At 36.6% G+C, this 15581-nt stretch overlaps 1 protein-coding gene across 1 annotated transcript; it reads left to right on the top strand.

The window, feature by feature from the left end:
- Window positions 1-670: 670 nt before the first annotated feature.
- LOC120169076 (pumilio domain-containing protein 7-like) lies at window positions 671-4182 on the top strand. Its single transcript, XM_039177303.1, has 5 exons — window positions 671-2035; window positions 2143-2305; window positions 3253-3416; window positions 3725-3971; window positions 4078-4182. Exons 1-5 carry the CDS (start codon window positions 708-710, stop codon window positions 4180-4182), a joined length of 2007 nt encoding a protein of 668 aa, XP_039033234.1. The 5' UTR covers window positions 671-707.
- Window positions 4183-15581: the final 11399 nt, after the last annotated feature.

The raw sequence follows: 15581 nt of genomic DNA, 5'->3' as shown, positions 1-15581 counted from the left end.
CCGTCAAAGATATATATTTAAGTAAATACATCTATAATATATATATTATCGTAAATTTAAAAAATTATAAATAAATACTACATTTTAAATATTTCACACTATTAGAAAATATATTTTTAGAGTCTTTTCAGTTGGATATTTTACAGGAATATCGAAGGTCAATTTTATGATTAATTACAATATAACGTAAAAAAGATTAAAATGGTACAGTTTACTCGCACAACAAATTAGGTCAATAGATGAAACAAAAATCAAGCATTTTTTATCGTTAAAGAAGTTGAGATTTTTGATTTGTCTATTTAGATTCAGTTTGCTAAACAAAAAATCTCAGATCATTTGCCAAAAAAAAACATTTAGTAATAAGAAGCAAACCCCATTTCGAAAAAGATCATTCCTTTCTCCCTCTAAACTTTCTTTTTGGGCTTCGACAGTATAGTGCCGGCCACCTCACTCCAATGGCGTGAGCTTAAACAACAGCCAACATTTCCGTACACCATCCTTTTTCTGTTTCGTTTTTCTAACAGTCTCCAGCATACGGGACCAAAAAAAAACCCCCATGATTTTTCTCTTTAAAATAACCCGAGAATCCATCTGAAAAGGAAACGTTTTGTTTTTGTTTTTGTTTTTTTGGGTGTTGTCAACTTTCTTTTATGTAAAAAAAGTCTCTTTTGTATTTGTAAAGGTTTGGGTTGGTTTTTTTGTTGAAGATGTATAAGCTGGGTGAGAATAAGGAGCAGATGATGATGATGATGAGGGACATGAAGAAAAACAGTGGGTATGAAGCTTTCTTGGGTGCTGACGGCCTTGAGGTTTCTCCATTGCAGAATCTTCAACACCATTCAACAATGGGTGGAGTTTCTCCTCCTCCTTCAAACTCATTAGAGGCTCCGTTATTCGAGGACCAACAACAGCAGCCCAAGTTTCATCACTACGGGCTCTGGTTGGATCCGAAAGGGTCACCCAATTATAGAAATAAGAATGCCGATGAAAACAAGTCGGTCGACGATGGCTTCGGTTTGTATGAGAATCTGTATCAAATGCATATTAGAGATGAAGAACGAGATGGAGGTAATTCTGGTCAAATGAGACGATTTGGGAGGGACTCAGATGGCTTAGGCTTCAGTTTTGGCCATTTTTCTGCTTATAATGCTGAAAAATATGGTTCGTATGAAGGTTTCAACAAAGGGTATCAATCGTCTCCACAGCAAGTTTCACTTTGTTTAGATGGTGGTGATGTCATCAGGTCCACCTTGCTTGGGCTGCAAGAAGGATACGAAAAAGGTGATTCCTTTGGGTCTTACAGTATTGGTTACAATCAGTCCAATGATTTGTCTTCATTACCGACTTCGTATGACAACCAAAGAAACTATCTTTTGGAGCAGAGAATGGACCAGGGTAGGGGATTGGACAGTGGGGGAATTTTAATGCAGAGTGGCTTTAGCACTAGGCCCTACATTGGGAATCCTTTTGTTTGCTCCGTGGATGGTAATGGAGGAAGAGCTGCCATTGATTCATTGAGTTCTTCGCCTAGGTTCTGGCACAGCAAGATTCCTCTCGAGGAAAATGTAGTTGAGGATCATAGAGTCACCATTCAAGGAAGAGGTTTCAAGTATGATATCGATAACAAGGGCCTCAATTCGATCAAGTACCGGAACAAGAAGCCTCTCAAAGGGATTGCAATGCAAAACCTTCAAGAGAGAAGCTCTAAACATGATAAGATGCATGGGGAAAATGTAACACTGATGCCAAGTCCATATTCCTTGCTTGAGTTTCACGGCTGCATATATTACATGGCTAAGGACCAGAAAGGTTGTCGATTCCTACAAAGGATATTTGATGAAGGAAGCTGCTTGGATGTGCAGATAATATTCAATGAGGTTATTGGTAATATTGTTGAACTAATGATGGATCCCTTTGGGAACTACCTTGTCCAAAAGTTGCTGGATGTGTGCACTGAAGAACAAAGGCTGCAGATTGTTCTCACCGTGACCAAAGAACCGGGGCAGCTTGTGAGGATTTCTTTGAACACATATGGGTATCTGCTTCTTTTATCATTCACTCTTTCTTTTAATGTTATTGTTTGTTTGTTTTTCTTTTTTCTGTTCCAATATTGTTGTTAAGTGGATTTACTGCTATTTTCAGTACACGTGTGGTACAGAAGTTGATTGAGACTCTCAAATCAAGACAACAGATTTCTCATGTCAAATCCGCTCTTAAACCTGGAATTCTTGATCTTGTCAAGGATCTCAATGGCAATCATGTGTTGCAGCGCTGTTTGCAATGCCTTGACAATGAAGATAACAAGGTATAACGATATCGAGTTTGCTTTTCGTTGATGACTCGATTTTTAAATCTAAAAATTAACATTTTACATGATTTAATTGCAACTAGTGAAACATGAATCTTTTGCATTGCATTAAATGATGTTTACCCATCCGACATTGTTTGTTTTTGTAGCATGCGGTAGGTTTACTAATTAATAAAACAACAGGAACTGCATTGAAGAATTTTGGCCATCAACTACAGTCTCGTTTCATCATGCCTACCACCTGCATGGCCTATCTCTAGTTAACTATTTGAACATATATCTTCCATTGAATGCATTTTGCCAAGGGGTACTATATCCTCCTAAAGAAAATTATATGGCTGTTTTAGAGATCTTTATCCTAAGGCCAATTACCTATGTGCTTAATTTAGTCTCTGATGCCAATTGGAGGCATGTCTTGGTTTGATTCATTACGAACTCTGAAGGTTACAGCCTTCTGTTTGAACACGTTTATCCTCTTTGTCTTCGGGGCACCTTTTGTGTGCGTACTCGTCTACGGTTTATTTTAAACTCATTGTTTGTAGGAGGGCATTGTAAACAGGCAGAATCCTTTCTTCTAGACACAGGCTTAATTATGTGCATTTGACAATTGGCGTTGCCAATGCATGGCAAGCAACTGTCATGTAAATGGGTATAATGTGATGTGAGATAGATAATACGTAAAGAACTTGAAGAGTGCTTGGGCCATTAGAAGAACCTTTTTGTGGCTTGCAACTTCTCATGATTGATCAGGCTCTCTTGTGCTAGAGTTGTAAACTTGTAGAACTTTGTCCAAATTCTTCAAGAACTATGCTTTCTTTCATGCCCTAGTTGTCACACTCCGGTGCACGCTTCCTGTTATAAAAATTCTTTCTACCTGATGCAATGCATTTTCATGTGACCACAAAGGCTTACATTTTTACTCTAGTTTGCTTTGTTACTGTCAGATTATTTTCGATGCTGCTGCAAAATTTTGCGTAGATATCGCCACTCATCGCCATGGATGCTGTGTGCTGCAACGCTGCATTGCTCATTCCAATGGACAACATCGAGAAAAGCTAATCACTCAGATTTCTAGAAATGGACTTCTTCTTGCTCAGGATCCTTTCGGGTAATAAGCTAAGCTCTTACTGTTTATTTCTTTGCTTCCTAGTTTGCTGGTTTTGATTAGCTTATAAATTGAATTCAATCAAGGATGTAAAGTTATTGCTTTCTATTGCAAGCAGCATCTGTCTAAATTTCTAGTCTCAGGATAACAGGGAGATGACTGGCATAGTTCATTAGTGGATCAGGTTTCCGAGATATAACCTACCGAGTCTCGAGTAAAGGAAGCTTAGCTCGAATCATGAATGACTAGAGGAGGATTTTACCATGAAAATAGAGCTCTCATATCTGATATTCTTTTGTTATATGAAACAGGAACTATGTTGTTCAGTACATAATAGAGCTGAAGGTCGTTGGCAACTTACTATCTCAGTTCAAAGGGCACTATGTTCATCTCTCAATGCAGAAATTTAGCAGCCATGTGGTTGAAAAATGCCTCAAGCATTTCGCAGAAAGTAGGTCTCAGATCATCCGTGAGTTAATCTCCGTTGTCCACTTTGAACAATTGCTGCAGGACCCTTTTGCCAACTATGTGATTCAATCTGCTTTAGCCATAACCAAGGTAAGGGAACAACTTGTCATTTCATCCCCCTTTTCCAATGCTTGAATCGTAACATGTTCAACTCCGGATGAAACGATTTGTCGCAATTTTTTCATCATGCGAGCAGGGTCCACTTCATGCATCTCTAGTCGAAGCGGTCCAACCGCACACGATCCTTCGTACCAGCCCGTATTGCAAGAGGATTTTCTCGAGGAACCTCCTGAAGAAGTGATGGAAGTGGGCTTGAAGAAGTGTTGTTGTGCTTTCAAGGTTTGCTAGCTTGTTTCAGTACAAAATAAGTCGTGGGATTAAGAGAGTGTGAGCATGAAACTCTGGTGCTGGCCATACAGCTACAGATGAGCTTGGAATTTGAGTCCTCCCATGGATGATGAAGAAAAGTTCTGGTACTAGTTGTTTATTATGTAGTTGCATCTTGTATTATTCTGTTGTCTTGTTGTTGTCTTGTCGATCCAAACTTTGGATGTATGATACTTTTATCACGTTCAAAGACTTCTGTTTCTGCTTAGGAATGAATGCTGCAAATCTTATGTTATGCCCCAATTTTCCCCATTAGCTTCCATTTTCTTTTTCAGTTTCTTTTTCAGTTTCACTTGGGATTTGGAAACATCTTCTTCTTCACGTGAACTTGGTAAGCTCAAGTTCTGATGAGTTTAAAATACAATCGGTGGAGGATAGGAGCTTCAGTGTTATTTAAAAGATGGGGGAAAAGAAGCTAACGTCGAGAGCGAGCCAAGTTTAGTAGAAGAAGAGATGGTTAAATGAATTTTTAATTAATTTGTTTAATGCCATGGAGAAGTCAAAATTTAGTGATGATTTTTAAGGAGAAAGTTGACCGAAAAAATAGTTGGGTGATCAAAATAAAATCATGAGAATAGTTGAGTGATTAAAAATATGATTTACCCTCATTTTTTTAACGGAGTTAACATTTTGGTACAAATGAGGTAACGATTTAAACTTTAAGGAGAAAAACGTCCGGAAAAGTACTTTATGGGACAACTTGGTACAAATGGTATACTTTAAGGGGGAATGGTGTATTTAAGCCATAACAAAATAAAAAACAATGAAATTATCAACGTACTACAAATGTTTCACATGTACAAAAAATGATTATGCGAGAAATAGAATAGATAAATTTATCGAGTAATCTTAATAGTAAAAAATCATTTTTAGAGAGTTTTTGATTAATTTAGGATGCTAATAATATGTTTTAAAGATTTTATATTCAAACTATTGTATCTACAAAATATATATGTATTGTCAATAATTAAAAATATATATATATTCATAACTTGAAAATAAAAGAGACTTAAGGTGCTCAAATGATTTATCTTCATAATCCTTACCACTATTACATTCTAAAATTACAATTTTGTTATTTATATAAAATGATTTTTTAATATTTATGATGAAGAATGCTTCGAAGGCACAAAAAATCAATACTTGCAAATATGAACTCTCGTTGCATTGTTAATCAAAGAAATCTGGCTTACATCATTTTGGCAACGACTATTGATACCCAAAATGACATCGTTTTCCCGTAAATCTAAGAAAATCTCCAAACATCTAAAAAATAATAGATTTTTGTTTAATTTCATCGATTGTGAATGAGTTCTATGGAAAACTAATCCCATAAGAAAAATGGGAAGTAAAATGTGAATGTTTTGGTATCTATTTTACCACAAAAGACAATGACAATAAAAGTTATATATATAGTACAAGAAGTAATTAGGAATTAGAAACAAAAAACCCTAAAAGGAGAAGAGCCAGAAGAAGAGATAGAAGAAGAAGAAGAAGAAGAAGAATGTATAAACAACTTTTCCTACTAGGCATTGTATAAACACTCTTCACAAAGAAAAAGACAATCCCAAAAATAAAAACATCTTGGTGAATATACTTGATGCCTTGTCATGAACTTGATGAAGTTTTTGAGTAGACAAATGAATGGAGAATTGCAGCCCCTTATAAAGGCTCTAATGAATTTCGTATGTGCAACAACTGTTGGGGAAACTGGGTTATTTCCCACACGAACGTAGTTTCAAAATTGACCTAAAATGTCAAGATCAAAACCACCAAATGTTACACAGTGGATAAACCTGTCAAACTATTGAATATTGAACCACAATGGAAAAACTGAATAAAAAAAATAAAGGAGATAACACACCAAATTTACGAGGTTCGACGAGAATATCGTATACTCCTCGGGCACCACACCAGATGATTTACAACAAATGGAATTCGTAGAATTCCCAAAGTGAGAGAATGAAGAAAACAAATGGAAGAAAAAACTTGTTTTGGGATGATTTCTAATGGAAATACTTAGGCATATTTATAGTTGAGTTTTAAGGACTAAAATTATAAATAACCTAATATTTTAGGGATCAAATATGAAATTCTCATGTTCAAAGTTTGGCTACCTACCAAAGAATTTTCCAATGTGTACAAGTTAGCCACCAAATATGAAATTCACATGTTCAAAGTTTGGCCACCAACCAAGATGAAATTTCCAACTTGCCAACTTAATTTCAAGCCAAATCTAACAAATCTCCACCTTGGCTTGAAATTACCAAGCCTACTCAACTTCTTCAACTCCCCAAATTTGTAGTGCCTCTAATTACGCTCATAAGCGCCACACACCCGAAGGTGTTCATACTTTCAGGATGTTAATCAAGTTCAAACAATGATTGAATTTGATTACTGTTACCACCTTGGTCATCATATCTGTAGGATTTTCTGATGTCGCAATTTTCTGAAGTAGAATCTTTTCTTCTTCAAAGATCTCCCACACAAAGTGATACCTCACGTCGATATGCTTAGTCCTTGAATGGTAGACTTGATTTTTCGCTAAGTGAATAGCGCTCTGACTGTCACAATAGAGACTAATGTGACTTTGAACAACTCCCAAGTCTTCCATCAACCCGTTAAGCCAAATTGCTTCCTTTATAGCCTCTGAAACTGCCATGTATTCTGCCTCTGTAGTAGACAAGGCCATCATAGATTGCAATGTAGACTTCCAACTTACTAGGGATTTAGCAAGAGTAAACAAATACCTAGTAGTTGATCGACACTTATCCAAATCACCAACATAATCGGAATCAGCATATCCAACCACACACTGACCAAGTGCTTCATCCTGTTCAAAAACTAAACCAACATCCACGGTTTGTCGGAGATACCATAGAATCCATTTCACAGCTTGCCAATGTCCTTCTCCAGGATCATGCATGTACCTGCTCACAACTCCAACTGCTTGTGAAATGTCAGGACGCATACACACCATTGCATACATCAAGCTCCCAACTGCATTAGCATATGGAACTTTTGTCATATACTCTTATTCTTCATTAGTTTTAGGAGATAATTGAGAACTAAGTTTCAAATGAGAAACCACTTACATGTTTGGTATTTTCATTCTTGCCAAAACATTGTAATACCTTTCTCAGATATTGCTTTTGTGTTAAACAAAGCTTTCCTCTCTGTCTATCTCTGCTTATCTCCATACCAAGAATCTTCTTGATCTCACCTAGATCTTTCATATCAAACTCTTGATTCAACTGAGCCTTTAATTTATCTATCTCTTTTTGACTCTTCGAAGCGATCAACATATCGTCAACGTAAAAGAGAAGATAAATGAAGATCCATCTTTGAGCTTTTGCAAATACAAATAATTATCATATTTGTTTCTAGTGTACTTTTGCCTCCTCATAAAACTATCAAATCGCTTGTACCACTGCCTCGGAGATTGCTTCAATCCATATAGCGATTTGTTCAGCTTACAAACCCATTTCTCACAACCACCATCTTTGTATCCTTCTGGCTGAGTCATATAGATCTCATCTTCTAAATCACCGTGAAAGAAAGTCGTCTTTACATCAAGTTGAGCTAGCTCCAAATTCAACTGTGCTACCAAGGCCAATAATATTCTAATGGAGGAATGCTTCACAATAGGGGAAAATACTTCATTGTAGTCGATTCCCTCCTTTTGAGCGTAGCCTTTAGCTACCAACCGTGACTTGTAGCGAACATCTTTCTTGTTATGAGATCCTTTTTTCTTTGCAAATACCCACTTGCATTCAATAGCTCTTTTACCTTTCGGTAATTGTGCCAGTTTCTAAGTGTTGTTCTTTTGGAGAGATTGCATTTCTTCATCCATTGCACTTTTCCACTTATCACATTACAAGCTTTGTATTGCTTCTTGGTAAGTGATAGGGATATCATCATCAACAACTGGAAGAGCATAGGCCACCATATCAACAAATCGAGCAGGTCTACGAATTTCTCTCCTTGGCCTTGTAACTGCAAGTGGTTCTGGTGTCTTCAATGGTTATTGGGTTTGAACCTCTTCATCTCCTGATTCTTCTATTTGAGTTGAAGAATCAGTTGCATCAACTTCTGGGATCATCGTTTGCTGAAACTCCACCTGTTTTGGAGTATGCTCCACCTACTGCGGAGTACTACTTGTCTGGACAGCTTCATTTGTTACCTTTTTTACTAGGGCAGATTCATTAAAGGTAACATCACTGCTACAATTTATCTTCTTGGATTCCTTCACATGATAATAAGCAGTGGATCCAAATACATGTAAAGAATCATAATCAATAGCAGGTTTTCTAGACCATACCTCCAATGGTGTTTTTCCTCCTATTGCTGATGACTGTAGACGATTGATGAGATGGCCAGCATATGTCACAGCCTCATCCTAAAATGCTTTGCCTAACCCAGCATTAGACAACATACATCGAACTTTCTCCAATAGTGTTCGATTCATATGCTTTGCCACCCCATTCTGTTGTGGTGTATTTCTAACAGTGAAGTGTCGAACAATACCATACTCATGGTAAACGTCAAAGAATGAGTCACTTTTATATTCCACTCCATTGCCCATCCTAAGACGTTTGATCTTTCTACCAGTCTGGTTCTTGATTATATTTTTCCATTTCAGGAAAATTCGAAGCACTTCATCTTTAAACTTCATCGGATACACCCAAACTCTTCTGGAAAAGTCATCTACAAAAGTTACAAAATAATGGTATCCTCCCAAAGACGATGTCTTTGAAGGACCCCATACATTTGAGTAAATATAATCCATAATACCTTTTGTTTTATGTATAGTAGTGCCAAACTTCACTCTCTTTTGCTTTCCCATAACACAATGCTCGTAAAAGTTCAATTTACAAGCCTTTGCACCTTTCAACAATCATTTATTTTCCAGAATTTGCAAGGATTTCTCTCCAGCATGTCCCAAGAGCATATGCCACAACTGGGTTGCGTACAAATTATCACCTTCGGAAGCTGCTGCAACTGCTCCAATAATTTTACTACCTTGGCAGTAATACAATTTATTTTTCCTGATGCCCTTCATCATCATAAGTGCGCCATATGTGACTTTTAAAACTCCATCTCTCATAGTGACTACTGAGCCTTTGGATTCCAAGGCTCCCAACGAGATGAGATTTTTCTTCAAACTGGGCACGTATCGGACATCCGTCAAAACTCTGGTTGATCCATCTTGATTCTTCAATCGAATTAAACCTATCCAAACAGTTTTACAGGCATTGCCATTGCCCATATAATCAACTTATGCATTTAGTTATACTAAATCGGAGAATCACTCTCGATTAGGGGACATATGATAGGTGAAACCCGAATCTAATATCCATTCATCTGAATGGAATGTTGTTGATGAAGCAATCAATGATATGTCAGAGTCATTTGCATCATGCTCTACAACACATGCATCTGGAGCAGCTTTTCCTTTCTTCTTCAGCTTCGGACAGTCTTTCTTCCAATGGCATTTCTCATGACAAAAGGTACATTCATCTTTTCCCAGTCTGGACTTCGACTTTGATCTCCCTCTCCACTTTGGCTTTTAACTTTTTGAGCGACCTCTTGCCACCATGGCCTCCGCTGCTTCGTGCTTGCTCTCCTTCTTGGTTTTCTTCCTGAGTTCATAATTATAGAAAGCAACAGTTACATCTTTAAGGGTAACATTATCCTTACCATGAAGTAACATTATCTCAAGGTGCTCAAATTTATCTGGAAGAGATGACAACAACATCAAGGCCAAATCTTCATCTTTAAAGGTTTCATCCATTCCCAATAAGTCTCCACTAGCTCATTGAATGCAGTGATGTGTTCATTCATACTGGTGTAACACCCTCAACCTATACCCGACCCGGATACGAGTCTGAGATGTCACATTACCTTTTTAAAGCATTATTCTTAACAAAATAACAAAACATTTGAATTATATTAAAAAAATACGATAATCTACATATATATATATATAGGTTTATACAAGGTTCACAAAATACTCAGAGCATACACAACTTAACCTTCTATTACATGCCAACACTGATTTACATAACAAAATGGCATACTATTAAGTTGCTTCTGATCTGATAGTTGCAGGAGTAATGTTGTCCAGCTGCTTAACCTAGATCGTCTACTTTATCGAATCCTACGTGTGCAACACTCACACGCTAAGTCATCGACTTAGTGAAGCAATATAATAATAACCATAAAATATAAAGAAATTGCCAAAATGAGATGGGTTGTAATGATAATATGAATATAATCAATGCAATAACCATAACCACATTCTTACACATAGACTTATCAAATTTCACATTCATAAGTTCACATTATTAAGTTCATTAGCCCATGATACCATACTGAGAACCTAAGGTATGTGAGTATTGTGAGGTTGTGCACTATGTTGTCACCACAACTCGTATAATTGCACCGAAGTGCCATGTAGAATTGCACCGGAGTGCCGCGTAGAATTGCACTGTAGTGCCATATAATAATGTCTATAAGGACCACATATCATTCCTTAAGAATCATATACATATACTAGGGATCAAGTATGTGTCTCACAAGACTTCACACATGTTCTAAAGAATATATATATATCCCGAAGGACCGCGTAGACCCTCTACCCTTGGCATGCCAACTATACCTATAGTTCTCATCTACATAACATAGGCTTTCACAATTCACATAATTTGTATCACGTAGATATAATATTTTCATACCTTTATCACATAGACATATCATTTCCTGCATATTCATGTCACATAATGCATATGGTATAAACTCATATCATATTTCATAATATGGAATGTAATCATGTATCAAAATATTGAATCTAGACTTATCATAAGTCTAGAACTGATTATAATACTATATTCATGCTATGGATATACACTCACCTAGATTTATTTGTCTTTCCCTCGATCGATCCTACTTGTCGATTGTTCCAGAACTCGATTAGGCTCAATATCTACATAAACATAATTTTCAAGATGATTATCAGATGCCTATGTCTTGAAATTAACCTCTAATAGCCTAAACAATTTAAGGAATTGATAGTTTTTTTATGGGGGAATCGGTTCCCCCCTGTGGGGGTATCGATTCCCCTCTAGCATTCTGGAATTCATATTCGTTTGAGGGGGAATCGATTCCCCTTGAATGGGTATCGATTCCCCTAGCCCAAAAATCCCATTTTGAGCTCGAAAATCACCTTATTTCAGCTCAAACCTTCCTATTTTACTCCCTTTAATATTCCTAACTTTAATACACATACTTAAACTCATTTCTACTCCATAATCACTTCTTTAAACTCCAAATCTAGTCATTCCTATGTAATTGCAAAAATTATACTAGTTTTGCAAAATGCTCAAATTCCTATTCTAACACTTCCTATCCCTTAATTAACTTAATGACAAGTCAAATCTCACTTCCAATTCTTATTATGAACTCTAATCCAAGATTTTACTTTTCTACTTCATTTCTTTAATTCTTCATATACTTCTCATCTTGAGGTTTTAAAATAAATCAAACTTCCTTTAAGCTTAACTATTGCCTAATGGTCATAAATCAACCATAAATTCATCAAGAAATTCACTAACAAGAGATCTTACCTTTAGCTTGGGTCTCACGTATGAAGAAGAAGAAGAAGAGAACTCTGGAAGCTTGTTTTGATTTCCTATACTTCCATGTGGTTTAATATAATACTAACCACAAATAATTATCTTGCTATAAAAAGACCATTTTGTCCTTCTAATCATCATTCTTTATAATTTAATCCTACATAAAATAGCTTAAATAAGTCATTGAACTTTTCCATCATTCTACTTTAATCACCAAATTCTGAAACTTTACAATTTAATCACTAACCCGATATGGAGGATGTTACAAATCTCACCCTTAAGAAAATTCATCCTCGAATTTTCAATAAGAAAAGAGATGGGGATACTGATTCCTCATATCCTCCACACGCTCCCATGTTGCTTCCTTTACTTTGTGATTCTTCCATAAAACTTTAACCAATGGGATAGTCTTATTCCTTAATTGCTTAACCTCATGAGCTAAAATTTGAATCGATTCTTCCTCATAAGTCAAATCCGGTTGTACCTCGATCTCTTCTGGGGTTACGATATAGGAGGGATCCGATTGATATCTCCGAAGCATTAAGACATGTAATACATTGTGAATCTTTTCCATTTCTGGTGGTAAAGTCAATTGGTATGCTACTGGTCCCACTCTTTTTACAATCTCATATGGTCCAATAAACTGAGGACTTATCTTTCCTTTCCGACTAAACCTCAACACATTCTTCCATGGAGATACCTTTAAAAACACTTTATCCCCAACTTTAAATTCAATCTCCTTTCTTTTAAGGTCAGAATAGAACTTTTGCCAATCAAATGCCACTTTTAAGTTATGCTAAATTTCCTGAACTTTCTCTTCCACATCTTGAATCAAATCTGGACCAAGAACACTTCTATCTTTGAGCTCATACCAGTTTAATGGCGTACGACATTTCCTCCCATATAACGCCTCATAAGGTGCCATCTTGATACTAGGCTGGTAACTATTATTATAAGCGAACTCTGCCAGTGATAAATATTTCTCCCACGATCCTTTAAACTCAATGACACATACTCGCAACATATCATCCAATATTTGAATAGTTATTTCTGATTGTCCGTCTGTTTGGGAATGAAAGAAAGTATTAAAGTTTAAGCGAGTCCCCAACGCTCCATGCAAGAATTTCTAGAATCTTGAAGTGAATCGAGGGTCTCGATCAGAAACTATAGAAACAAGCACCCCATGCAGTCTAATAATTTCTCTAATATACAATTTCGCATATTTTTACATAGAGAAATATGTTCTGACAGGAAGGAAATATGCTGACTTGGTCAATCGATCAACAATTACCCAAATTGAGTCTCTTTTGTTTGGAGTCAGGGGTAACCCCGAAACAAAATCCATCGTTACATTTTCCCACTTCCATTGTGGAATGGAAAGTGGTTGCAATAATCCAGACGGAACTTGATGTTCGGATTTGACTTGCTGACATGTTAAGCACTTGGACACAAATTCAGTAATGCTTCGCTTCATCCCTGGCCACCAATACCGATCTTTTAAATCCATATACATCTTGGTTCCACCCGGGTGCATCGTCAATGGACTGCAATGAGCCTCTGCCAATAAATCTTTCTTCAACTCTTCATCGTCTGGTATCACAATTCTTTCTTTATAATACAATTTCACATTAAACTTCACCTCAAAATCCTTAATCTCTTTATTCTTTACTAGCTCTATTCTTTTCAAACATATTTCATCTTGGCTTTGCAATTCTCCTATTCTATCCAACCATGCTGGTTTAAGTTTTAACTCTGCACATAGACCACCATCTCCAGTTAAAGATAATCTTGCATCCATAGCTCGTAAGGCTGCAAATGTTTTCCTGCTCAAGGTATTTGCTACCACGTTAGCCTTTCCGGGATGATAGTCAATTATCACATAATAATCTTTTAAGAACTCTACCCATCTACTTTGCCTCAAATTCAGCTCTTTTTGATTCATCAGATACTTTAGGCTCTTATGATCCGTATATAAGTAACAACGCTCCCCATAAAGATAATGACACCAAATCTTGAGAGCGAATACTACAACAACCATTTCTAAATCATGAGTGGGGTAATTCTTTTCATGTGGTTTCAACTATCTCGATGCATACGCTACCACCTTCCCTTCTTGCATTAATACACAACCCAAACCATTATGAGATGCGTCACTGAATACTACAAAATTCTTGCCAGATTTCGGTTGAACCAAAACATGAGCTTCTGTCAAAATTTTCTTTAAAGCTTCAAAGCTATCTTGACATTCAGGAGTCCAAACAAATGGTACGTTCTTTCTCATCAACTTCGTTAAGGGCAGCACTATCATCGAAAAATTCTTAACGAATCTTCGATAATAACCGGCAAGTCCAAGAAAACTCCGAACTTCAGATACATTCTTTGGAACTTCCCATTCCATTATAGCTTTTATCTTTTGAGGGTCCACCCGAATCCCATTAACAGAGATCACATGCCCTAAGAAAATTACTTCCCTTAGCCATAATTCACATTTGGACAGTTTGGTATAAAGCTTCTTATCTCTAAGAATTTGCAAAACTGTTTGTAAATGTGCGCTATGCTCTTCCATGGACTTTGAGTAAACCAGTATGTCATCAATAAAGACAACAACAAATTGGTCCAAATAGGGCTGAAAAATTCTGTTCATGAGATCCATGAAAGCAACAGGTGCATTCGTTACTCCGAATGGCATTACGATAAATTCATAATGACCATATCTCGTTCTGAAAGCCGTCTTTGGAATGTCCTTATCCTGAATCTTTACTTGGTGATAACCCGAACGTAGATCAATCTTCAAAAATACCGAAGCTCCTTTTAACTGATCAAACAAATCATCAATGTGCGGGAGGGGATACTTATTTTTTATTGTCACCTTATTAAGCTGTCGATAATCAATGCAGAGACACATTGACCCATCTTTCTTCTTAACAAATAACACCAGAGCTCCCCAAGGCGACACACTTGGTCAAATAAATTCCTTCTCTAACAGCTCTTGCAATTGATTCTTTAACTCTTGCAATTCTTTCGGAGCCATCCGATAAGGTGTCATTGCAATTGGAGCGGTTCCCGACATTACTTCAATTTGAAATTCTACCTCTCTATCTGGAGGTAATCCTGGCAACTCAGCAGGGAAAACATCAGAGAATTCCCAAACTATTGGAATCTCATTTAATCATTTCTCTTTAGTTCTAAAATCTATCACATTAGCAAGAAAACCTTGACATCCTTGCAACAGTAGCTTCTTGGAAGACATCACTGATATTACATTTGCAAAAGGATTAAGCCTTTCACATATCACACTTATTTTTGTTCCTCCTGGACTCTTCACGGTTACCTTTTTCAATCTACAATTAACATCTCTATAATAACGGAACAACCAATCCATTCCCAAAATTACTTCAAATTCGTCAAAGGGTAATTCCATCAGATTAACAGGGAATTCAATTCCCTGAATCTTTATGAGACACACCTTACAGACTTTGTTCACCCGAGCACTATGGCCTAAAGGATTAGTTACTATAATCTCATTACTCGTAGCATCTAAGGGGATCCTTAATTCCTTTACTAACTTACTTGTAATGTAAGAATAATTAGAACCCAAATCCGTCAGTACCAATACTAATTTATCATACAGTTGAAAAGTACCTGCTATAATATCAGGATCATCCCGATCTTCACTTAT

This window comes from Hibiscus syriacus, unplaced genomic scaffold (assembly GCF_006381635.1).
Source record: "Hibiscus syriacus cultivar Baekdansim isolate YM2019G1 unplaced genomic scaffold, ASM638163v2 tig00111745_pilon, whole genome shotgun sequence".
Taxonomy (NCBI): Eukaryota; Viridiplantae; Streptophyta; class Magnoliopsida; order Malvales; family Malvaceae; genus Hibiscus; species Hibiscus syriacus.
Note: the sequence above shows the minus strand (reverse complement) of the source record. Positions and strands in the feature narration are given on the sequence as shown.